Genomic DNA, 27,044 nt, shown 5'->3' on the forward strand with positions numbered 1-27,044 from the left:
ACCTCCTTTCCAGAAATAATTGAATGATCGGTTAAATTTAAACGCAAAGCTTCCCGAATTCTATTCTACTAATGGATAGATGTTGTTGAATGAAAGCGTGAATCTTTTTGGAAAACAGTCGCATAGAGAAATTGAAACGGTTCTAGGCATTCATCCCCATTTCAAAAAAGAAGCTTCGATCTGTCGACGTGAATTTAGAGCTACCACCGACGAACTAACAAAGTTTCAAAGGTTAGCGCGGACTAGTTAAGAAGAGGTACATGTACTACTGGGCAGCGCATATTCTTGGATCAGCTCTGTCGTCCCAGTCGCAGACCTGATCGCATTCTCTTGTTAATTTCGCCGTTAATTCCGGTCACAAGAAAAACACTTTCTCATCCACATAATCTTGTTTTCGATTCCGTGATTTCGCTCGACGCGACATTAAATCTTTTCATAAGTTTTGATGGTATCCTTATGACGATCACAATTGAAGCTTAATGAATAACTGATTGTGGGAACTAATAAATCAATACTTGCATATTATACGTATAATAATATCGTGTTATACACATATAGGTAAATGAATACATTAGTTAATTTAAGCAAAGACTGGTGTATGACATACACATTCTTCTTTTGGAACAATTATTTTTTATTAATCATTTCAAATGCTTCATAGATTATTACGAAAAAATGTTCATAGTATTTACATAATAAATTTGTTAATTATCGTGGAAATAAGGTAAGATAAGGTAATTATTAAAAAATTTATTGTAGGTTGTAAGCATTGTTCTTAAAATTAATATTCTTCAAAATGCAAATATGTTTGTGCTTCTGTCAATCTGATTTAAAAATTGTCTCAATCTTTTTAAAGATATTAAAATTATCCTAGATCAAAATAATGGATAAAGGACTCGGTTCAAATTTCAAGTCGTTCCATATTTTATAAAAACAAAAATCTTCAAAAAAATTTGTTACGCAATGATTTATCTCAATTTAATTTCATAACTTCCTATCATTTTTCATTCATGCCTATCCTATCTAAATGTTTTTACATGCAACGATTTCACTGAAAATATTACAAACAAAATCACGTGAACTTGAGAATACGATAACAGATTTATCTTTATCGTGAAGGAAAAAGCAGAAGGTTCCAAGATTCGATTTAGAATGCAAAATCGGGATGCTCGAGGTATCGAACGTCCGAGTGGAATCTCGAAATAAGGTCAACGTCACCGATCAAGGCACGACGACGAACTGGGCCGTACGAAACTGAATACACATCCCCGAGTACCAAGTAGGATATCTAAGGGTTTGCTGGAACTGACATCGTGAACCAGCTACCTGAATTGAATAAGCACTGAATTCAAAAGAACTATTTTGAAGGACGGACAGCAAGAAAAGAGGTCAATTATAGATTCGCTAATAGTTTCGTTTATTTTTCCATTTTTTCTACCTATATTGATTTATTATTTTGAACCTTTGAGTATCTTAGAGTCGATATATTAATTTTGAGGTATTTGTTAAAAATACATTCATCTAATAAATTGTCTTTTCATATAGAATAGTTAAATTTCTAGAAATTCATGCTACGCATTTCAAACATCACCACCATCTATATAACTAATTGTGAATAAATTTACAAATACTAAAAGGATTAAACGATCAAATTATAATCGATTGATACAAAATATGGACATATGTATCTATGACCTATAAAAATATTGATTTTAAAAGTATATTCGGTTTTCAAGTGTCCTATGTTGCACAATATCATAGGTATAATAATTATTAAATCATTGTATCATCGATGATTTCTTTCGATCGAATCAAACGTCTGAATGGTAACTCAGCAACTAAAAGAGGCCAGAATGTAATTGCATCGACCTTGCTAGAAACTATAAACACCCACGCGAATCATAAAAGGTGGTAAAATTCTGAATGCAAGTTCTTTTCGAAGCGCGGAATAAGAAAAATGATTTCACAGCTCTGACAGAAATGTTTTCACCGTTGCGTCGCGTCGCGTCGCGTTGAATCAATTTTCTGTCAACGAACGATCATGAAACTCGTGACCACCGTAACTTTCGCTTAACTCTGAACCTCTAACACGATATCACTTTGAAAAAATCGTTTTTCATAGCGAGAGAAGCTGCAATTAAGGAAAAATGGTGTGCGTGTAAGACCGACGTTGAGCGTGGTATGCGAATGCAGGTATACACGGAACAGAATAAAAGGAAGAGAATTAATGTTTCCAGTTGCAGTGGAATCGTTGAATATATTAAGATAGATATAGAAAATCGGTACTCACTGTAATCCGATGTGTCGTCGTTAGAGCCGTTCACCGTGCCATCCGGCAGGATTTGCAAATGCCGATTTTTGATGTACATCTGGATCTTCCTGGAAGCGCCAGTGATGTGGGACAAATTGGCCGATCGTTCTGCCCTTACCCCAGCATCAGCCATTAAATCAACCGGTGCGGCACTCACTGCACTGATAACCGTGCCAATCGCCAACACACTCAAACCGGTGGCACTTGATTTCGCACTGCAGTTGAACACACTCGATTTACGGAGTCCGCACTGTCCGAACGCGAGCAGGAAGAAGAGTAAGGCTAACTGAAAGTACGTGAAACGGTTGTTACGACACTCGCGCCTCTTCTTTCTTGTTCTAGTATGGCCACTCCTCGAAGAGGACTCGTGGTCGAGGGAAGGAAAGTCGGTCTGCCGATCGACCGTCAACTCGACCTTGGTGGCGCGCGACTCGCATCGCCAGGAATTTGTCGCGTCCACTTCCTTCCACGTTTCATCGGTCAAGGACGGAAGCGTACTTGTCGCGTTGGTGGTTACCACCTTCTCATACGTCCGATCCGATCTCGAAGGGTCGTTCGACTGACTAGAGAACCGTGCTTTCCCTATTCCTGTTTGGTTTGCAACTCGAAACTCCGTCCAGTTTCCAGTTGCCGACAAGTCGCGTTTAGAGCACCATCCTTGTACTCCGTGGCAATCATGGCTTGTTTTCTCCTTTTCGTGGCCTGTCTTCGAAGCGAGCTGAATCCTTGCTTGAAATCTACGGCTGATCGTCCTCTCATGCTCGAGCGAACACCCCTCTCGTCTCGATCGCGTCTGCCTTATCGTCCCGTTTTCGTCGAACTGGTCGATGGTGTCGCGAAGTCGCGATTCCGGTTGTTCCGGACCACAAGTATCCTCGTGCTGGCAATCCTGCCGATCATCAGCCGTCCGTGAGGACACATCGATAGCCTCTGTAGGAACGTTAAACGAGATGTGTGGCTTGTTTCGACGGAGTCCTCTTAATACGGAACGCGCGGACGCGGCTCCAGTCCGGCGAAAGGAGAAACCGGACCAACAACGAGACTTCACACCAGTGTCATCCAACGATTCGTCCTTCTCGTCGCGATTCGTCCGCGGAAATCGTCGTACGATACTCGTTCGAACAACTCTATTTTCGCGGTACAAGGAAGAAGACTCGGTGGTTGCTGAGGTTAGGATCGGTATCGGGCAGACGGCACGGTAATCACAGTGCAGCACCGTTGGCCCGCCCGTGTCGATCTCAGCGGGCATGACGGTCTCATCCACACTCCTTTCCAAGCCCTCCTCCCTCTTATCTACACACCACACTTCTCCCTTTCCTTTTATCTTTCTATCTTTCTGTTCACTTTCTCTTTTTTATTCTTCTTTCTTCTCGCTGATTATGTCTACTGCTTCTTCTTCTTCTTCTTCTTCTTCTTCTGTTCTTCGTTATTTTATTATATTCCCTCTCGTGTCGTACAATTTCCGTTGTTTCACTGTTGCTCCTCGTTGTCGTATCGAGCGGTCTGACTGCTAAAAATCAAAGCCACGGTACACAATTCGATTCGTCGTACAGGTAATCACACGAATGGTAATAATACAGTTTCACAATGTAAGTCCACCTCATCCTCGGTTACTTTCGCCTCGAACACAGGAGGCCCTGTGGGAAAATTCTCGTTGAACAGTGAGGATGCAGCAGTTGGTCTGCTGTTACCGTCCATGTACCCCGTTTTCGATAATCTCGCATTATTGCGGACCGCCGTGGCAGCGGTTTCTCCTTCGGCTAGCCTGATCGATTGACAACGGTCAATCGACGATAACGATGACGATGACAGTGCCGATGTCTCGTCAGCGCGAACCAGATCACGCCAGTCAGAACGGCTTGTTCGCAAAGATGGGAAACCACGGAATAGGTTTACGAGGTAGCATCGAGGCGTCGTGTGATGGATTCTGAATACAAACGAGCGACTGGATCGTCTTGGTTTCCTGTAGCCGATATCGCCGAGGGTACTCGTTACACTGCGAATGATCCTGGGTGAAGATCGGTCGACGAGGCGATTACTGAACGAAAAGCCTACGACAGGGAATTAGCGACAAAGGAGACGAAAGGATCGTTGCTCGCTTGTCTTTAATCGGTTTTGTCGAGGCACGCAGCTTGATGCTACCGATTACCTTCGTCGACCTCGCTCTGTCCCTCTCCTCTTATTTCCTCTATCAATCGCAAGAACCTCCACCGACACGTTACTCGTACCGCCTTAACGGGTTTCTCTCTCTCTCTCCCCCTCTCTTCCAGCAACACCACCACCTCCTCCTCCACCTCTTTACTTCTGTCCTTGTCTATATCACAGTGTATTGCTTCTTTCACCGACTTCTTTGCCCTTGCCCTCTTCGTTGACCACTCGTGGGAGAGCGTATCCTTCCGGAGTCGCGAAGGGTCGTGAATCACGCGCCAAAGTTGTTTCGCGAAATATTCGCGGGCAAACACTGCCACCACTTCTCACCACTGATCGAACGAAAGCAACGCGTCTACTACGAAAGCTGATTCGACTCGGGATGGTTAACGAACACGGCTAGTGTGTTCCACCGACACGTTCGTCACCGGGGCAAAAACACCTGGTTAACTCGTACAGGATGATGCTTCCAACGCGGCTTGCTGATAAACAACCGACACACGTACGGTGATACGTTACCGAGAGAGAAAGAGAGAGAGAAAAAAGTAAACAGCTAATGACCTCCGTGTGACACTCGACCGGTAAAGAGCGTGGTATCGGTTGACCGGCCAAACCGAGAAAAAGATGATCGACGAATATACAAGCACGCAGACACGCAGACACGCAGGCAGGCAGCCAGGCAGGCAGGCAGGCAGGCAGGCAGGTAGGCAGGCAGGCACGCACGCACGCACGCACGCACGCACGCACGCACGCACGTACGGACGCACGCACGAGGCGAAGACGAACACGAGAGTAATCCCTCGTGGCGATGACGATCGTTTCGGAGTAGGACCGATCTTTTTTTGCCCACCGCACCGATCGACTTCTAGATCCAACACGTTGACCACGACAAAACCACGATGTCACCGCAGTGAAGCTGGCAGATTCGGTGAACGGTCAACGATCCTATCTTAGGACGTGCTTGATTCCTCGAAACGAACGATCCAACGTCGCGATCGTGCCGTATGTCGGTATTATTAGGAGGTCGGGGGTAGTCCGGCAAGTCCGGGGTTATCTGGTAGGTCGGATGGTGCCGGTGCGGCGTCCGAGAAACTACTGAACGAGTGCCGCGGTTCTCTTCTCCGGCTCGGTTCGGGCACGCTCCTCGGTTCGCTCTCGTAGAGAGATCGACACACCAGCACACGGGCCGGCAGCAGCCGAGAGTGAAACCAATACCAGCGCGCGGGGATCGACTCGACTCGCTACTCACACGGATCCACAGCATCCATCCCATCCCGTCGTCGTAGTTGTAGTAGTAGCTGTCGTCCCGTTTCGTCCCGTTTCGTCCCGTTTCGTCCCGTCTCGTCCCGTTCCGCTTCGTACCGTGTCGTCCCGATTCCGTCCCATCCCAGAGCGACGCAGCACGCGACAGATCTGGATGCTCGCTCGCTCTCGTCCTCTACCTCGCCACCACGACCACCACGCGCCTCTTCTTCTCCCTCTCTTCTTTCGCGCTACTCCCCTTATCCCCTTCTACCTTCCCTTATCTCTCCTCCTCCTCCTTCTCCTCCTTCTCCTTTACTTCTCTTCCCTCTCTTCTTCTTTCTCCTTCCCCTTTACTTTCTCTCTCTCTATTTCTCCATCCCTCCCACCCTCTCTTTTTATTTACTCTTCTTTCGCACTCTCTTTCTCTTTCTCCTTCTCTTTCTCTTACTCTTACTTTTTCTCTTTCTCCGCTTATATATCTTCGCCACTCTACCTGTCTACCTATGCTGCTCTTTCCCACTGCCTTCCTCACCTTCTTTCCCTGAATCTCTTCTTCTCTGTCAATCCGTAACCCCTTTTTTCTTTCACCCTTTTTTTCTCTTCGATATTCGCTTCCCTTGTATTACGCTCGGACTACTTCCTCCTCGTTCTCTTCGTTAAACGCTTCTCCTCGAGTTACGTCGTTTTTCGGGGCTGCTCTATTATTTTACCTATCCCGTATGACGGAGTTAGAGGAAGGTCGATGCGGTAAGATAAAGGTGGGCTAGAGAAAAAGGTAGCCCGTTAACAAGGCCACGAAGGACGCACGCGAACACCTGCAAACCTGGCAAGATAAATCGCTCAGAAATCGCCTGTTGCACACGCGTCCGTGTCACGATCCTTTTACTTCGTCCTCCTCCTGTCGCCTGCCTTCGATTCCTTCCTCTTTTTCTTCTTCTTCTTCTTCTCCTCCTCCTCCCTCTCCTTTTTCGTCTTCTTCTTCTTCTTCTTCTTCTTCTTCTTAGCGTACACTCGATTCCGCTGCTGATCTTTACCTGTCCCGTTTCAGCTTGTTCGCTTCTTACCTTGTATCTTGGCTAACTCGTACTTCCTCTTCTTCGTTCTGTGTTATTCCTCTGTTTTGCTAACGGGATGACTCCAGTCTGGCTCCTTTTCTTCACAACGATTCCACCACGACCAGTCGACGATCAGCCGCAACACGCATGAGTTCTCGTTTTCTTCGGCTTCTTCGTTTCCTTTTCATGCTTCCTTAGACACTAGCGAAAGCTCTCTATCGAGGTCAGCTGTGCGTACCTGTAAACAGTAACAAGGTCGTTCCTTGAGTACTATTGATGAAACGTTTCCGTATTGTTATTAGGGAAAAACGTGAGGTGAATCGGAGTCGGGACTGCAAACATTGGGAAAACATGATGTTGCATCGGTCGGAACGCTTTTGTGTATTGGCATGCTTCAAGGAATTTCGTGACAAGGAAAATGAGAATTCGTTGAAACCGATTTTTACCTTATTAGGGTCGTAATAAAGAAATTTCAATGCAACTATGTTTCTTTCATTTATTTCGTTCACTGACAATGTCATTTTTTATCTAAAAAATCAATTAAACGAAAAGGTAATGAATTCTTTTAGCTTATAAAACTAATTTTTAATGAATTTTGGCTTGAATTTAAAGTGAACTACCTATGTTCAATGTTTTTTGAATAAATGTTATTTTCAATATGATAGATTTGGTTTGTGCAACCCCAGCCTTATTACAAAACGATAACTTTTGAGTAATTAGTATTTAATTCTTTTCGTCTGACGCTGATAATTAAAAAAAAAAAACGATCTCAAGATCTAATCTTAATCTGACGGGCTGAATGCTTCAATTAAACTTTAATGCATTAGGTGGAGTATAATAAGCTTGGCATTTTCACCAGGAAATAAGACAAAATAAAACAATTCCATCATAATATTCATCTTTCTCGTCATCTTTACACTCACCCTTGAAAAGAAAATAAGACGAGCGTACGAATATGAATTATCTCGTATCGTATCACAGGTGGTATTATTCTGATAATAAAGCATACAATGTGTGTTTGGATAATCGAGATTCTACTGTACAAACTTATATATGTACCACAGCAAAAGATTCAATAATAACATATATTAATCTCACCAAGAAAATACACTATCCACATTCATGACCTTATGAACAATCAGTCTGAACGTAACTTATGATAAACTCTTGCATCATGCGAGCAAATGTAACCTTTTATCATTCCCTGATATTTAGACCAATAGCACACAAAGGATCACATATTTCAGCACTATATCCTCATCTCTACTCTATATTTATATAATCATTTTTAAAATATAATCAATTTTAAAATATACCTTGACGGGGTAGAAATTATTCCGAAGTCAAATATCATAAGGAAAAATTCATTTAACATTCATATCTACATCGATGGGGATGGTACAAGTCAAGTTTGAGACTTTTGAAAATTTGTATAATTAGTTCCGATTGTTCACTATTATATTCTGATGCATAGTGACTTAATTAAATGATGTAGGTTGACAAATTTGTTAACACGTTGAATGCCACGTGGGTCATTAAACGTAATATAATCGAATAATTAAAAAAAAAAAAATACATTTGAATAGCATTAATATTATACTAATATCATCAAATCGAATCAGAAAATCGAAAACTTAGATTTGAATATCAATTATTTGTACGACACTGCAAATCTAATATAATCGAATAATTAAAAAAAGAAAATAGAAAATAAATTTTTAATAGTATTATTATAATGTTAGTAATGCACAATAGCAATTTGGAACCTTAAATTTGAAAATTAGCTATTCGTATTCTTAATAAGAAAAATTTCACTGTGTCCGACTATGCATATACACATATTTTAAGTATCTTGTATTAATGCAGTAATTTCTAACTCTACCCAATACATACATGTAAATGAGTCTCAAACCACCTAAGAAAAGCATGAAGCATGAAGCATGTATGTATTTATGTAGACAGAAAACGGAGGAAAAAGGCGAAAGGATCAAGGTACATCGGGTATGCGTTTCGAACGTCGTTAATAGCAGCTTTTTCGAGGAAAACTATCTCATCCGGTAGAACAGTGTACAATGCGGCTTCCTAGACGTGTACAAAGATAAAGGGAGAATACCCTTCATCGAGGATCGCACCGCGACATTCCCTGATATATCTAAAGGAGAAGCCCTCGTCTTTTACGAGGCGCGTCAAATTTCCACCGTTGTCAAACATCTCGTCGAACTCGGCTGTTCGAAGATAGCCGATAGTGGTTTCCAAGTTTCCAACAATGTAGAAATATTTTCGTCGCGATCCATTGTCGGTCGGTTTGCTTTAGACAAGTCACTTAACGCGCACTTACCGTTCATCTCGTAAATACGGAGCTGTCAAGGATTGTTTGAAAAAATGACGGAATGGATCGGTGCACGCTGATAGACGCGGATTTATACGTGCCGTAGATTACGAGGCGCCACATTCTTCCGTCCCTTACGTTCACCCCGTTAAGGGGTTACACTTTCTCCATCAACTTCGAAAAATACAATACTATACCTTGAGGAATTTATTAGCTATTCTTATATATTAATAAATAGTACACTTTATTATCGAATTCGATACATTTATTTTCAAGGAAATTAAATTCCTATCCTATTTTAAGTGTAACCGGTATAATCAGTGTAATCCTGTAACACTTGACTCTATTTATCAGACAAGTTATAAATTGGGCTTTTGATGAAATAAGTTCATCGATCTCTCTTTGGAAATCGTCTAATGTTTTTAAAAGGGTATTAACTAAATAAGCTCTTTTGTATTGATTGAAATAAATGAAAATAAAAAACAACTATGTCTAATGAATTGGGTTCTTAATCAATTGAGCAACATGAGGTCTAACCGTAAGTGTTGTAGAGCACCTTGACAGGATTAAATAATTTGTATTCCAATATTTTTAATTTGACTAATATTTGCACATATTAACATATCAATTTGAATATGTTAGCAGCAATTTATGCTTGTTAATATTTGCAGTCCTATAATACATATGTATACATCAAAATCGCAATAATATCGAATGATTTTTTGAATTACGATTCAGGATTTTACAGAATATAGCTACAAATTATTGCTAACAAATTAAAGAAAAAATGATTTGAACTATATTGAACTACATCTTAATTAAATTATCTATTAGAAAAAAAAGTTCAATATATTGTCATTTCTTTTTGCTTTGCTAGCAGTAATTTGTAGTTATACTCCGAATAATCCTGATCCATCTTAATTTGAATGAAAAATCAATCAATATTATTGCAAGAAAGGTGGCAGATATACTTATCGGTATATCTAATACTTATTTTATTGATATTTCCTTAAAAATGGACAAATGGAATTTTCTTTAAATAACTATGTAAAAGATAAATAAATCATGTAAAATTTCGTCAAATAATGAAATATCAGAAATATTCTAAGACTTTAGCACGATACTGTGTATCAACTCTGTCGATCAAGGTACGAAGTGTCTTCAGTTATTCATTTTACCCAAATCGTTGTTCAATGTCAGCTTTTACACAAAATATATCTGTAATTGATAGTAGCCTCAGGTCACTGACTATTAATTCAATGCTTATAACCTTGATCAATTTCCCTCTTGTGCTATATACAATCATTACCGTTTAAACATACACGTGGCAATTTCAGTCAAATTAGCGTCGCGACCTATAGAAACGATCGGATTAAGCCGGCTTGACGTAAATGTTTTAAAAGCAAACCATACGAAACGAAACGATCGTAAAAGTGAACCATTAATGATACTTCAATTCAGAGCTGACATATCAATTAGCCGTATAAGCATCCATCGTGGTTGTCGAGACGTTACACTTTTATTCCGCCAAAGGAACATCGTGAGTTTTTCGACACGAGAAGCACGCAAAAAGATGAAACGTTAATGAAATCTTTGATGTATGAAAGTATACCAAGGTGTAATTTAATTGGAGTTAATTAACATAATGTAATAATTATTATATCAATCGACTCGGAATATATACCTACGTATTGCTTGATGAATGTAACCTTGTAAATTTTAATTATAGAAACAGAAATTGTAAACAAAGCAAAACTGTAAAATCCTGTTTTTAAATTATATATTATTTTTTACTTTACCAGGTATTACATATTACTTTGTAAATTTTATTTTGTGATAACAGTGTAGAAATGCAACGTCAACTTTCAATTTCCAATACTCTAAGAAGAGTGTTTTCTAGAGAGGGAAAAAAGTGAATTCTGTTTGTATTCAAGAATTCTAAAATTTGGAGAAATGATTAAAGTATCATACAAATAAGTCTTGTAGATATTGTGATTTTAATTATTTTTTAACAAAAATTTTTTAATTAATCCTATGACTTATTTTCTGACAGATCACGTTTGTCTAATTTATTATTCATTTCATAAACAGATATAAGAGAAAATTGACGTTATGAATTTTAAATACTGAACGATTTATAACATTGTCGACATTTAACTGTACAAAGCTAAACCGTTTAACCTAAACCGGACCCATAAGTATGAATTAATGCAAAATTCAATAAGTAGGCGTAAATACATATTGGTCTAGCTTCCGAGATAAGTCTTGAAACTCGTACTGACGACATTATTAAATCAACGAATAACACGCTATAATATACCTGTAATACATATTTATGTGCGAGAGAAATCATCGAGGTGCTCTATTATTAAGAAATTTCAATTCGTGTAATTACTACTTGGACAGCGATAAGCGAGCGTCGATTCATAAATTACAATCGAATTCTATCCACCCACTTCTAGCAGCTCGAAACCCACGCATATGAAACTCTAAGGGGGAAGAATAATTGAAAAGTTTGACGCGTGCAAACTTTCTGCTCAAGTTTATAATCATAAAAATTTATTAAAACGATAGAATTAATGCAATCTTCTCTATCTGTAATAAGAATTAACCCTCTACAAAAATAAAAAAGTATTTAAATACTTTTGAATGATAGCGCATATCTTGTAAATTTTAACACAAATATTATTTCTAATAATAACGCAAAAATTGTATGAACTTGTTCAAGAGTAAGTAATAATCTCTATTAACTACTTATGAACTGAAATATTTTAACGAATTTTATTAAAATATCTAAAATAAATTAACTCGATGCAGTAGGATCTACATTCAACTTTTTAAAACAGAATTCACATTATATATAACAAAGCATTGCATAAATTATTAAATAATAATATTATTTTTACTTTAATTTAAAAATAAACTAATTAAAAGACCAATTCAATCACAAACAAAAAATCACAAAATCGTTCTTTAAAAGGATAAACGCTTTTTTTTAAAGCGTTAAATGTTAAATGTTATGTACTCTACAATTAAAGGGTGTAATTCCGAAAGACCCCCCAACCCTAGGGCAGCCAAACTTCGGATTTATAGTAATTGAGAGACGAGAAATCGAATGAGACCATTTTCAAGTCCGACAAATAAACCGTCCTCGAGATATATGAAATGTACTCATTGTCAGTACTCGTATTCGGCTTGAAAATCAGACTGCGCATGCGCAGGAGGGAGTGAGGCTGCGCAATCGCCTTCTTGCTCCCTCGGAGGGTTCCTTGCTTCCTCACGTGCTCCCTTAGCAGAAACAGAGTGCTTACTCGTCACTCTTCCACCAGCTCTTAAGCGCTCAACTTTAATTTAAATTTTAAAGCTCTTTTTTTAATTTTTATTTTAGTTTTTCTCGTCCCTCAATTACTATAAATCCGAAGTTTAGCTGCCCTAGGGTTGGGGGGTCTTTCGGAAGTACATCCCAACACGGGGTAGGGGTTTTACTGGATAGGGTGCCACCCCTCGTGGGTGGTACAAGTCCCACTCTGCCAGGCGTCCTTTACGCCGAATAGTGCGAAAGGGTCTGCTCCGCGCGTACGTAACTGCATTTCCCCTCCAGCAAATTTAAAAAGAAAAAGGTTAGGTTAAGTTAGGTTTGATCAGGTTAGGTGGAGTATCCTTCGAGAATCAATATGACGTCATTTGTTAAGTCTAATTTACCGGCTAACTACTAGTTACCTGTATCTCTGAAACGGTTAGATATCCAGCTCTGTAATTAGTCTCAATCGATTCATCGTGTGCTAAAACCCCTATATATAGACCCTCATCCACCTAGGGTGGCGGGGCCTTTCGGAAGTTTTCCTCAATTAAAATATTTGACGGACATCATTTTTTTTAATGAGATTCGTTTATTTGTCATCTCTATCAGTGTTCTCTTTTAAATTTAACTTTTGCGGTATATCCACTTTAAGAAGAGTGAAATGACGTTGATGACAGAATAAAATAAATAGTTGACATTCATTAAATAATAAGGAGGATCTGAGATGAGAGAGAAGAGCAATCGAGAGCAATCCAGCTGTTGATCCTCGATCATCAACGATCTTCCCATCGATCGGTCAAGTGCCGTGATCTTATCTGCAACACTGGCTTAAATGTAACGAACTGCATGTCGATTTTGCAATCTTTTGTTCCACGTAACTTGCTTTCGTTCGATGCTTGGAGAAGAACATTCCTCTCCGTTAGAAATTTCGTTTTATTAAGCACGGAGAGAACACTTGCGTCAAACAAGCAGTTTCTTTTTTTTAAATCGCCATTCACGTAAAGTCGACTGTTGAAAGCTTCAATCTGAGAGCTTAATTTCAAATTTTATCTTATTGCATTTAGTAGAATTTTCAGTGTTATACACACGATCAAGTACGCGAGACGGATAACTATATTTTTGCACTGTGTTTTCCAATTTCATTTTCTAATTTTGCTACTGTATATCATTAGTTTGGTGTTAAGTGCATTCAAAAGTTTTGCTTTGCTTTGTTGTTCAATATTTAATTTAACACGTTCACTGAGGTGGGGTCGCCGATGCCTTAAACGTAATGTAATTGAATAATTACAAAAAGAAAGAGAGGAGAAAAAGGAATAGCATTAATATGATACCAATAAAAAATTGAGATTTTAAATTAAGAAATTAACCAAGATTTTATGGTGTCTAACTACAGATACTCCTTTTCGCCGATCGTGAAATCCAAATGCTGCACAATGTGCAGTACTAATAATCAAATAACATCATGAAACTTTCTAATAAAGTTATGAAAAACTTGAATCGTAAGAAAACGTTTTCTGCTCTAAGTCAGTTTGCAATTACTGTAATGCCTGATGATTAATCTTCATCATTCTCTGTTGAATTTCCAATGAACTTTCACATATAAGTTGAATTTCATTATCTTTTATTGACCCATTAGATATTTAAATTACAAATGGATTATATATAGATCAAAAAGCATGTAGTGAAAGTTTCTCGTAGACTTGAAACATTAATCCGAGTTTAAAAGATTTTAATTTGACACGTCATTGGTTTCAAAGCCTCGTTTAATTTAAAACTTTTCAATTTTTCCGAAGGGTGAGTTTCGAACGATATCAAATGACTTATGTCATAACATTTGTGCTAACTAAAACGACAATGAGATAAATTCTATGTGAGTGCAGGCATCTTTTAAAACTTATTTTTAGCCTCGGTGCATTCAGGAAAGACTGCATACCCTACTCTAGATTAAACAGAAAAATACGATCTGAAATAGAAATAAGGCTATTTTAGAGAAAAAACCTATAAACCATGATACGCGTGCATTGCTTTAAACTTTGAATGCTATAAATAAAAGAGAACTGTTTATTTTGAAAATATGACACATTTGTGCTTTGTAAAAGTAAAGTAATTTTAAGATCTTATTATTTCTTAAAAATACTATATGTAGGCTTATCTATAAATATCAACAGTGTAATTGATGTTAAATTAAATTTGAAGTGATAATCTATTATACCTTTTTGATTCATGTTAATGTGCAAACAAAAATGTATATGATCGGTTTCAATACGTACGAGTATATATTTTATTTTATATTTTTGTCTTATATTATTTCGAATAATTATAAAAAATGATTGAAACAGATTGTTAAGAAATTGAAAAAAAGAAATCGCCCAACGTGGGGCTCGAACCCACGACCCTGAGATTAAGAGTCTCATGCTCTACCGACTGAGCTAGCCGGGCATTCGCTACTTTATTTTAAATTTTACTATTTATACCAGAATATAACATCTATTTAAATATTGTTTATCTATACTGAATTACTAGAACATTAATAAATATATATCAAAAAGCATTTATACAAAGGGATATATATATATATATAGACATTTGTTTAGCCAATATATTTTATATGGTGTAATATGATATAATATTAATGCCACCTTCGCAATTCAACATTAGGAGGCTATCGTTGCACTTATTTCGTATAATATCAATCTAAATAAATTATAAATTAATTTTTACCTTATTTTTATTCGTAACCCTTCGAAGTTTGTTATTTCTCATTATAATGTGTACCCTTACCTTTCAAATTATATTCTAAATTTTTAAGAAATCGATTTTTATTAATTTATCTATTTGACATGCTCTATTTTCCAAATATTATATATATAATTACACAATAGTAAATTAATTTTTTTCTACTAATTCTCAAAGATTACCATACACTCCCTTAGTTCTTACAATTAAATGCCTTGTTATATTTTTAAAGTATCATATTGCAATTGTACAATAATAAAATAAGCTTTGCCTATTCTATCACTATCCGTTATTAAATAAGTTTCTCGCATTTATTATTCATATAAAAACGTAAACTGCTTTCTCTTATATTTTACATATAGTCATTTGCCCTCAACTCTTGCATCTTCTCACTGAATGACAAAATGTCACTCCTCGTATGAATTCAAGCAAACATTCTGTCACATTTGAAATCGATATGTACATAAGTGCACATGTATGTACACGTGTATAACTTACAGGTTGAGGCTCTCAGGATTGAGTGGTTAACAAGGACTTGGAGAGGAATCGGTAAGTGTCGTTATAGGCTATCGAGTGCTTACTTAAGGGGCAGATACATACTGTTATCTGTTTATTTAGTCCGTGTAAAATTGCCGGTCTCTACCGAGGATCAGTTACCACGGTCGTTTTACAACAGACAAGATTTTCTTCTAGAGTTTTAGTGCCTGCAATTCTATGCCAATTTTCAGTGAAAGCTCCGCGCTGACCCGATGATAGTCCTCGAAGCAGCCATAAGGTTCACAACTCGTAATTTACCGGTGGTAGCAATGAAAATGTATTCTATGTAGAACGGTTGTAACCATTGTTCTGGCCAACCTTCAGCTTACGCTACATTCTAAATGCAGGTAGGAAGGACGTCATTTATTTTATGAGACTCTTTATTGCGGATCGGAGCAAAGAATTCGCTGTTGAGGAAATATTTAACAATGGAACACTTGATCATTCGACGATGTTTCAATAACCTGTTGTTGACAAATTATTTGCATAAAAAACAAGTTAAAACACTAAAATGGGAACTTTTACAAATTTTTTAGTCATTTTAACAAAAAAAATTTAATTTATCATTAGTTATTTAATGCTTTGAAATTTTTTAAACTTTGACAGTGCTTTAATTTTTCTTACACTAGCATACTTTACCTTATTCCTATTTACTTTTATTATGTATTAATTACAATCTAGAAGCTAATCATTTTCTAGCGCACCTAGCATCATCTGACTATATTTTTCTAAAAAAATATTTAAAGATGCGTACACATTTGTTACTTATATATAGCCTTTGTACTGACATCCGTTATTTCATTTTTTGGTAACGAGGTTCGGTGTGTGACCCGTTTCCAAATCTATTAACACTAAACCCACCATGTGCGGTTAAATGACCATTTTTGTCGGAAATATGCAATCAAGAATCCTATAATTTGTAAAAAATACGATGAGAAAGAAGAAAATAAACATTATTTGTTTTCAAATGTAAGAAAATATTTTCTTCACTATCTAATTGTTCATCATTTTTACTCTATATTAAGAAATATGTCTTTTTAAAGCGATCATTTTACCGCTGACGGTAAGAATAGGTATACACGAAGTATCGATAGGTTTAGTGTTAACTGTTAACTACACCTATTACTCTCCACTCTTGCTTATTTCGTTACTTCCTTTGGAGCGGGTCATTCTTCCGACAGTGCACGGAACAGCCGAACCAAGAGTAACAAGTAACGGTATGCAGTAACAAGACATAGTCCACATTTATTACCACGGCCTGCTGGCTAGGTAACAGGTCACGGTAACAAACGTGTAAGTACGCAGCTTAATACTACTACAACTACCAAAGGGATCAAAATGACTGGTTTCCAGTTTCTTATTTTGAATTATAAATTTTATCAAGGTTTTTTTTGTTGAAATGTATGTTGGCTGTTATCGAGCTGAAGAATGAATGTATATGTTAAATTGTGTGTTATCTTTTATCTATTTATAGTAATCTACATTATTTTCAACTTAAAAATAAGTGTGCATCAAACGTCGGTAGTTCTAGTGTTAATATAAATAAAATTACATGGGCCATTGACTGTTTAAAATATTCGACCGCCAAAGTGTTAAGTTAAAAATTAATGCTCAAACGTGTTTGTTAGGTTCAATCGGTAATCGTTTGGTAGGGTTCGCGGTCATTTAATTGAAGGGGATCATTGTTCTATGAGGTATAACGAGCCTGTAGATTTTCGGTGGGATGATGTTATAATCATCTTAGGGGCACCGACGTTTGAGCAAGGGCGTAACCAGGCTACACCGGCAGAAAGATGACCCACGAAAGAACGGACAGACCAATGGCGTGGCATTTGTTATGCTTAATCGCACATATTTCTTCATTCTTTTTACATCGTTAGCTTCAAATTATGAATTAGCTAACTTTGTAATATGTATTGCAAAATTTAAACGTAAGCATTTTTTATCAAACAATTGAGCATAATTAGTTAAACATTCAAAATAACAATTATTTAAAACAGGAATGTTAATATCATTTTCAATTTATATTGAACTAAAATAGTAGTTCAATTTTTCTGCTGACAAATGGTTAATATCGTATAGGAATTCAACAAAATTCAATAAAATAAAGGAAAACATTATTTATATGCAATCACATGAGTATAAAAAAATTTACTGACAAAACACTAAAATATTAATAGAAAAGAAATAATATAAATTTTATTTCTCAATTGAGGCACTTAGGACTACAGGGTTGCAACTAACATTTTTAAGTATTTTTGAATTAAACACAAAAACAGTTAGTTAAATTGTTAAATGTAATGTCGTAAATGAAAAAATAATAATAATAATATCAGTTGCATCCTCAGAACCAAGTCCCTTGATCGTCGTTCAAATTACTCCTAATCTCACTGTTAAAATTTCGCCTAAAAGCGAAATTGGTTCATCATGGTTACAATTTTATTCACGAATTCTCATGAAATATTCCATGTTCTGCTGGTATAAAACGTCTTAATCAAGCATGCACAAAGAAAGGGTAAAGGGGCAAAAGGGTGGTGATGTATAACATGTAGAGGACCCTTCGATCGAATCGATCGATCGTCGAAATTCAAAGTGATCCCGGTACTTTCTGCGCCATTGGGACCGTCGAAATTTTATAGTTTAATAATAGAGCGGCACGGAGAATGTTTGCTTATCGCATCCCTGATTTTCGTCCGAAGACACGACGGCGACGCCCGTCGTTCGTCGCGCGGCTTATAGGATAGGACGTGGAGAATAAGAATGAAGGTATGAATGAAAAAAAAGAAACCAGGCGAAAAAGAACGTAGAAAAAGGTAAAGGTAAAAACAAAGATGAAGGTAGACTCTGAGAGCGGCATGGATCACGTGCAAAAGAGGGTGGGTGACTTGTGCGAAGCTGCTTAGCCAGCCTCCTTAGATGACTCCCACCTGCGGCTCCTTCTCCCTCTTTTACCACCAGACACGAATAATCGAAGCATAATTTCAGCCCGTAGGCTGTTACTCGCGTATTTCGGACGTTCCCTTTTTATGTGGCCACGTACGACCCTCTTTATCATACACATGGTTGTATCCTATCAGATTGGCAGAATTAGCTTATGCGGAAAATATAATTAACAAGAGTCTCTTTTTTACCTGATTGCTTGTTCCTCTTCTCTTTGCTATATAACGATGCATGTTACATAGCATATGCTCGCAGATTAGTAGACATTTCGAAGAGAACACCCTATCATGTCGAAGAGATTAGGCTATGCTGTATACATACGAGTATATTAAAGTTAAGCTCTTTACCGCACAAGGTATATACATACTGGCTGAGGGAATTCGGCCATACAGAATTTGTTATTATTAGAGCTTTGTTTCTTTTTTTTCTTTTTTTTTTTACATGATTTTACGTATGATTTTTCTAGCTATACATCGTGTGTACTTTAAAATTAGTCAGAGTAAACTGCAAGAGATCTGACACTTATCCAAGCACTTATTTCTATTAAATATTTATCACGTGTTAAATTTTAATAAATACATAATTCGGTCATATAATTTAGTTGTCAACTTAACAACATTCTATTATGATAATCACGTTATACTCTGTAAATTTTTTCTATGATACTCTATGATATTCTTTCTACTATACCTATACGATATATTCTATTATCAGTAAATCAACAAAAATATATTAAAGATTAAATCTTTATTTAAATCGATTTTAAAATTTGATTAATTGAACTACAATTGAGATTTGTAAAAAATATTCTATATTAGGTACTTCTAAACAGGTATTTTGCTAAACAGAAACTTAAATCTTCAAATGGCACCTATGATAAAAAATGGATTCAAGAAAACCTGTAGTTTCGATTTCCATACAACTATAAATTCATACGTTAAACCGGTAGGCAATACTAATTATGCAAAAGTTCCAATTCAGATGTAACAAATAGCATTAGAATTCAGCCTAGACGCGCGAAGTGTTTATTTACGATCGAATTATACCGTAGTACATAACTTTTAACGTGATACGCAAGGGTGTTACAATCTAACTTCTCTGTTATTTCGTCATCAATTCACAGGTGATAAATAACTGAACGCATAATCATGCACGATATTTAAAGTGTTGCTACTAATATATAACATTGTAGCATGCACAAGATAATATTTCATAGTGCAGTGGTATGCATTTAGATTGACATATTAAAGCAGAATATATCGAAGATAAACACAAAGTATGTTTTATTACACGTAGGGTAATACGAATACTACACACGATCGCTATAAATTTGTCTTTCAGTCGGATATTAAAGTACCATTAATAGCAAAAGTGTGAAGCACTCTTCTGTCGTCCCAATACGGTGTACGATTTATTGACAATTTATTCCTTGAAGCTGGTCGACTTATCCGATGATTGATTCGAGGGAACACCGTGTATATAGGCGCCGTATCGATACGTACACTATTGGTAGAAAGTTTGAAAGTAATCTTATTTTATAAGAATTTAGTACATATGTGTAACATATCCCTTTTAACAAAAAATTTCAATTCTTCTAGCAATTTCTTTCTTTGAGTATTGTTCAATGAGTAGATGTTTGCCTCCTGCCATATTACCTATTACTTTTTATAATAATTATATAGTTCATTGTGTTTTTCAAAATCTTAAATATTTTCAATTTAAAATCGGAAGTTGTTAAATAAATATATAAATTAATACTAAAACTAGACTGTATATGCAAGTAGGTATTTAATAATAATTTCAACCTGATCAGAATTTAATACTGTATACATCTTAATATAAAGTATAATTTAAAAAAAAGTAAATAGGCTAAAATTTGACGAATCTTTTAGCCATTTTCTAAACTTTCTGCTGATAGTATATATGTATATACAAGGTACAACGAGATCGGACGTAAATTAATGTGCTCCGAGCGCGATTTTTACTTCTATTCGTCCCATAATAAGCGATTATCATAATAACTGCCATTATGTTACGGGTTAACCGAGACTACGTCGAAATTTGGCCGATAGGGCAAACAAATTAACACAATCGAAAGAAAAATATGGCTTGGACCATAGCTATTTCATTATGAACATTCGTGAAACCTTTGTTACTATTGTTTTATTTACGACCTCGATCAAAGGGATGTGTTTAGAATGGAAAATAAAGCTGTGGAGATTGTTCGATGGTGTTTGAGAAAGAATATGATAATTTGAATATTTATAATAATATTCATTAATCAAAGTGCCAATGGTGACAATTTCCATATTTAACGAGAAAATCAGTAGTACTAAATTTGATGGATATTTCGGAAATACAATTAACACTTTGATATTTCATTTTTTATTTCATTGCTTTTTACCTTGTTTCCATCTGCTATAGCATTTGTTACAATTACAATTTGTCGATTCGTGATTTTACAAAGTAGATTATAAAAACTTGAAAATAAATCATCTTTTTCCAAACATAGAAAAGAATATAAAATAAAGATTTTCAATTTTACAAAACATGCAGTAAAATTTAGTTTAGCATTGATATGATAAATAAATAAAGATACTTTTCAACTGGATTAACCAAAATATTAATTAATTTCTGCAAAAATAAAACAATTAGTTGAGAATTTATAAAATGTATCAATTAGCAGTATTCGTAAATAGAACAACAAATTTTTTAATTTAATATGAATACAGATTATGTATTACCATAAATGATATATTAAATATTAAACAAATCATTGAAATTAAAGTAGTTGAATAACGAATACAATCACTTTTCTGTTTCATTAAACGTAGTCATAAATTCCTAAAAAATATCTATGTTATGTTAATAATTTCGAAGCAAGAATATGAAAATTGATCGTTAGTTTAATAATTCGAATATCAAAAGCGACCGAAAATATGAGAAAATTGGTTGCGATTAAGGAAAATGCAAACGCTTCTACAAAACATGATATGTGATGTGCGTGTATATCAATCATTTATAAAAACTGTCCGTTAAGAGGCGCTATCGAATAACTGAAAATAATCGAGTCTCGAATCCGAAATGAATTGTTTATGAACGATTTACCGTGTAATTTAGCCGCCTTAAATTTCTCTTTCACGCGCGCACTCTCGATTCCCAGATGAAGCCATTAATAGTTCAGATCACGCATCAATCACGTACTTATTGCTTTATGGTTATTCTGCCTTAATTATGGTCATTATAAGCCGAAAATTTTATGCTACGATTGCCTCGTGTGATACCGATCCCGGACTCTAAGAACTACGGTTCAAATACCAAAGGCACCGACTACGGATTCTTCGAATATCGAAATCTTTTTCTAATATCCTATACGTGTAAGTATACCTCCTTTTTTCCTTCCCTTTTTGCCTCGATAAAACAGTTAGGCATTTCTCGAAAGCTGTGATGTTTACGTCATGAGAACGCTGCATCGCCTGTGATTTATTATACCATTTCATTGATGGTTTGAATAATTTTGTAAGAAACAAATAATTGTTCTTAGGAATTTGTCTTCTTATCATTTCAATAATTTTCAAAACAAATTTCTTTTTAATAAATTAGCAGTCAGTTGACTGGACCACCGGGGTGGTTGGAAACCTTCTTAATATTTAAAGAGCATGTAAGGGATATAAGGCATGTAACGCACTTACAATTTGGTTTTATTTAGTTTCTTTAACTCCTATTCTGTTTCATTGCACGTAAAAACATTGAACATTGTTCAACACCCTTATTTGATAAAAACAAAAAGAAAATTCGCCCTATAAGTAACTCTGACACGTGAAAAACGGCAAGAAATTCGGTTTTTAATTTTTTTAACCATGCCACACCAGACCAAAAAATCTCAAAAAAAATTGAGAATAATAATAATATCAATAATATACACTTACAAAAAAAATATGAATCCATATCTGCGACTTTTTCAATAGAAAATCGCCATTTTTCAGCATTTTGGGGGATTTTTTATTTTTTACATCTCGGGTTTTCAGTCTAAAAATCTGCGAAGCTCCTATAATATACATATGTGCCTCATAAATAGAAATGTCTCTGATGTGTTTTAGAATTTTTCATGCACAAACATAGAATATATTGAACAAAAACGTGATTTTTCATTTTTGCGCATTAGGTACTACCTTTCCCAGATGAGATACAGTGCTGAAACTTGACACAGACTGTTTCTTCTTGATAATCTATCGAATCTGTCATCGCAAGTCGAATTTGGTTTAGGAGCACTTTCGACCACCTTATCCGACTATACCTTTTATAATACATTTCTAACTAAAATAGTAAACAATATAATATCTTTCTTAAAAATCACAACTGATTAAAAGAAAAGAAAAAAGAAAAGAATCATGAATTTGCAAATAAAAATACTTAAACTGTATCTTAAATGAAATTTAATCACGAAATCAACCCCAAAGTTTGTTCCTAGACACATGTTATCCTTTCCCTAAAATACTGAAGATTAAAGCCAATTAAATTCACCCCTTTGAAAGGTATTACATTACAGACGAAACGTGAATGTCGTATATTCTACAAGAGGAACCCATGGTTCCCGCAAGCTTACTGGAAACTTGGAACCACCCGTGGTCATGGTAAGTCGTGTGCAACTGCAGGGTGTATATAGTCACCTGCTTGACCGATTAGTTTCATCCATCATACGCCATAAAGGAAGTCGAGGGCTGAACAATATCTGATTTCGGTTTCGACCTGTGTGGCGTTTCGGATCGTGGTAGGGCCTCGAGTATCCCGGGGACCCGAACCCTTTTCTGGACAATAGGGCCACCCTCTTTAGAGACGTTTCTTCCCCAAAAGAAACCGGCGCGCGACAACCTGCCCTTTTTACGACGCCTTGCTTCTATTCAATAATCCTTGTCCACGAATGATCGTGTAAACACCGATACGCCGAAAAACACGTGGAACTAAGGTACAATGAAACACCTTTATGGCGAGTTGTTCAGAGATCACAACCTTTTTTTCTTTTTAGAATATCGTAAACGAGAAAGAATGCAAATAAGAAACGTTCGTTTTATTATATCTGAACTGCTTACGCTAATCCGTTTACGATCAGATTAGATGGTGTTGAGATTGATACTTAAGAGGGCTTCGGTTCAATTGTATATGAAAGGTCCTCGGGACAAAGATGTTGTATTTTCTTTTTATAAAAGAAAACAGCAATATTATAAGATTTGTGGAAGCATACACTCCCAGGCAAAATAATAACACATGTGTGCTGTTCTTATGGAAATGGATGAATGTGTGGATCCTGAAAACCGAGTTCGACCCAGATTGAAAAAGGTTGCATTAATGTGTGCTATCTTCAAAGATAGAAAGTTAGCTTAGAATTATCGAATAGAAATGGTATTGGTACTATCTCAAAATTTTTATATTTTTTTTACTTAATAATTTGATAATTTTGACAGTGTAGATCTTGAAATCCCAGTTCAACCCAGATTGAAAAAAGATATTCGAACTAGATGTTTCAGATAAAACGAAACGAGATAAGGTGTTCGAGGAATTTTGGAATTCCCATATCTAAGGAATCTAAAAGAACGTCACACAGAACGCTTCTAATGCGGTTCAATTTAGAATTCCAGGATGGGTATAGAGTTTCGAACGAGAAAAGATGGTGGTAGGCAAAAGAGCCGACTGACACGATCCGAAACAAGGGAACAATTCCCTTGCCAACCCTTTTCCGGTGATTAATGTATGCAAAGACAGCGCGTTCGAGAACAAACCCGTTCTACTGATCGGCTGAAACCAAACCAGGCAAGCAAAAGCGATTTCTCTGACGAGTTCAATTAACCACTGGCCCGATTGACGAAGTGGTGTCTGGGAAGACACAGTTAATAGCTTCTTCCAATTAAAAGCGATAAATAAATTTTAGTGAATGTACTTGCACTTGTTTTTAGTACACCTATGAGTGTACTTGTTAATTTAATAAGTAAATACATTCACAATCGATTCACAGTCGATCTATTATTAGAAATCATTCAAATAACGAATAAATCTTCTTATTAGAAACTGAAACAATGCACAAATAATTAATTAACTGAAAAAATGGTAAGTAATTTTCAAAATCTTTATTTCGAAGGTATTAATATTTAGATTAATTTAGGAAAAATTGATATAATTATTAATTTTTAAATATTGTAAAATTTAATAAATAACTAGAAAAAAAATAAAAGTAAAAGCTTAACCAACAGCGCTATTTTCCCTATCAAGAGACGTCTACCATGCTCGGTAGTATAGACATGAAATTGCTGAGGACATTGACCTTTACAACATATGTCAAGATCACAGAAATCGATGAAGGGTACCCTATTCTGCATAATTACCAGTTGTTTTTTTACATTTCCGACTGGGTTGCCTTTTACACGAATCCTCCGAAAATCCGTGATCTAATGCCTCCTTTGATACACTACGAAAGACAGAAAACACTGTCTGGACTACCTTGGTACACGGTGGACACTGAACACGAGACGACAAAAAGTAGGAATCCATGACATCGAGCTTGTTGAAGCGTTTCCAAGGGAGCTTGGAGTTTCAAATTCCAGAATAACCGTGGCTGTTCAGCAAGGAACAGGACACAGGGACAACACCTCGTGGAGGGAGGACAATTCCCTTGGCAACCCTTTCAGCATGATTAATGTACGTGAAGATAGCAAGTTTCGAGGCCAAGCCCATCCCCATACACGAGGGCGTATTAGTTTAAGGGAAGGAAAAAGATAGACAGAAAGGAAGAAGAAGAGAAAATAAAATGTTCACATCCGACCTCTTTCATTATAAATGCCCCTGTGTGTTTATTGTCTCGGGCCAGTCTCTCCCTCTATCTCTCCCTCTCTCTTTCTCTTTGGCTGTGCTTCGAGAAACCCGTAAACTCTTTCGGGGTTTTTTGGGGGCTGGGCCCGAAAACCGTAGGACGCCTTCCTTACAAGATGCATACAGTCCGATTTTTTCGGCATCGGGTCTATAGATGCTGCTCAACGATAAGGAACGTTGTACGCCGATTTCTTGGATCGAGGATCGTAAGTCTGCATGTACCTGTGCAGCTCGTGTCTAATGAAGCCACGGAATTTCGATCTTCTTTACGATCCAACCTGGCCAAATCAGATTCTGAGGACGGTTCATTGGGCGGGTACCGTCGTTAGTTGCTGTTTCACAGAAAATTATTACTACTTATCATGTAATGATATGGAGGTTTGTTTGTTCGCAAAATCATGTTGTTACACCGGATTGGCGAGTTACTGATTCGGAGATTTCGAATTGAAAGCAGTTGCAGTAGGTAATATGCTTGTTAGGTAGACAAGTTTATCGAAAGCAACGAATTATCAATTTATTCGTTATTGCAGCAAATTTCACTTTTAAAGCCTGAATTAGTTAAAGACTTGGCTAAGTACCATAGTAAATGAATCATTAATAATTAAATTTTTGATAATTTGATAGTCATTCTTCAAAAGATAGATATTAAATTCTCTATAATTTAATAATAAATAACGTAGGAAAATAGGTAAATCTATATTATCAATTTCCTTCTTATTGGTATAAATCTTATTAATATACACGTATTTCAAATTAAATATTTCAATTGAGTAGCAAATGAATCATTAACGATCGTTAAATCTCTGTTAAATCGGTAGACTATTATTAGACTTCTTTAAAAGAACAGGTATTATTTCTCTATAATTTAATAATAAATTAAGTATGTGAAAACATATACTGAAAACTCTTACTGAAGCACGTCTCAATTCATATTATGCATTTCGAATGAGTGAATTAAATGAATCATTAATTATTAGAGCTGGGTTGATTAATTTTCAGTCAATAATTGCTGACATTAAAAAGTCTATTAAGAGACTTCCGATGAATGAGACGATAAATAGGTGATTTAATAATATTTTGATACATTAATATTATTCAGAAATAAATTTCACCTGTATCTTTCTAACAATAGTATTGTTAGAATAGAAGGATCTGTAAACTTGAAATATCTTAATTGCTGAGAATTGTTCGACCCAAGTTCGATACTAACGAAATTATCGATGTGCCAAACTGATTAAGATTAAAATTCGTACCGCCAAGAAGCTCTCTGGACATCGTCGAAGGAGTTAAAGAAAATCTCAGCTGAATGCTGTTCGCCGAGATTGATTAATTGAAGGTTAAGGGTTTCGGGGCGTTAAGTGGTTCACTGAAATGTTTCTATGGTCTGAACGATGGGAGCCATGAGAGGCCGCGCGTGGATTTAAAGCCGGACGAAAGGACAAAGGAAAAAGAAGGAGAAGAATGCGACCTCGACCAGTTGCCGCTTCTTTCGTGTCAAAACACGGCGCTAATACATCATTAAAAGAACGCGCCCCTAGCGTGTCGGCCTAGCGCCACTGAGGGATACAAGGACACCTTATA

The 27,044-nt window shown here is 36.3% G+C and overlaps 1 protein-coding gene, 1 long non-coding RNA gene and 1 other non-coding gene across 3 annotated transcripts in view; all 3 read right to left on the reverse strand.

Annotated features, from left to right (window-relative positions):
* Nucleotides 1-5,982, reverse strand: part of LOC117610641 (uncharacterized) — a 180,140-nt gene extending 174,158 nt beyond the window's left edge. Inside the window, exon 1 of the mRNA XM_076692300.1 lies at nt 2,291-5,982. Within this exon, the coding sequence (XP_076548415.1) occupies nt 2,291-3,560 (1,270 nt within the window). The 5' untranslated portion in view covers nt 3,561-5,982. The remainder of the gene's footprint in view (nt 1-2,290) is intronic.
* Nucleotides 5,983-6,191: 209 nt separating this feature from the next.
* The window catches only part of LOC143306081 (uncharacterized), a 103,843-nt gene continuing 82,990 nt past the window's right edge, over nt 6,192-27,044 (reverse strand). The window contains exon 3 of the long non-coding RNA XR_013063482.1: nt 6,192-6,997. This is a non-coding gene — a long non-coding RNA (uncharacterized LOC143306081). The remainder of the gene's footprint in view (nt 6,998-27,044) is intronic.
* Nucleotides 14,756-14,828, reverse strand: TRNAK-CUU (transfer RNA lysine (anticodon CUU)). Its single transcript has one exon. It is a non-coding gene; the product is annotated as a tRNA-Lys (tRNA).

The sequence above is a fragment of the Osmia lignaria genome, chromosome 14 (assembly GCF_051020975.1).
Source record: "Osmia lignaria lignaria isolate PbOS001 chromosome 14, iyOsmLign1, whole genome shotgun sequence".
Classification (NCBI taxonomy): domain Eukaryota; kingdom Metazoa; phylum Arthropoda; class Insecta; order Hymenoptera; family Megachilidae; genus Osmia; species Osmia lignaria.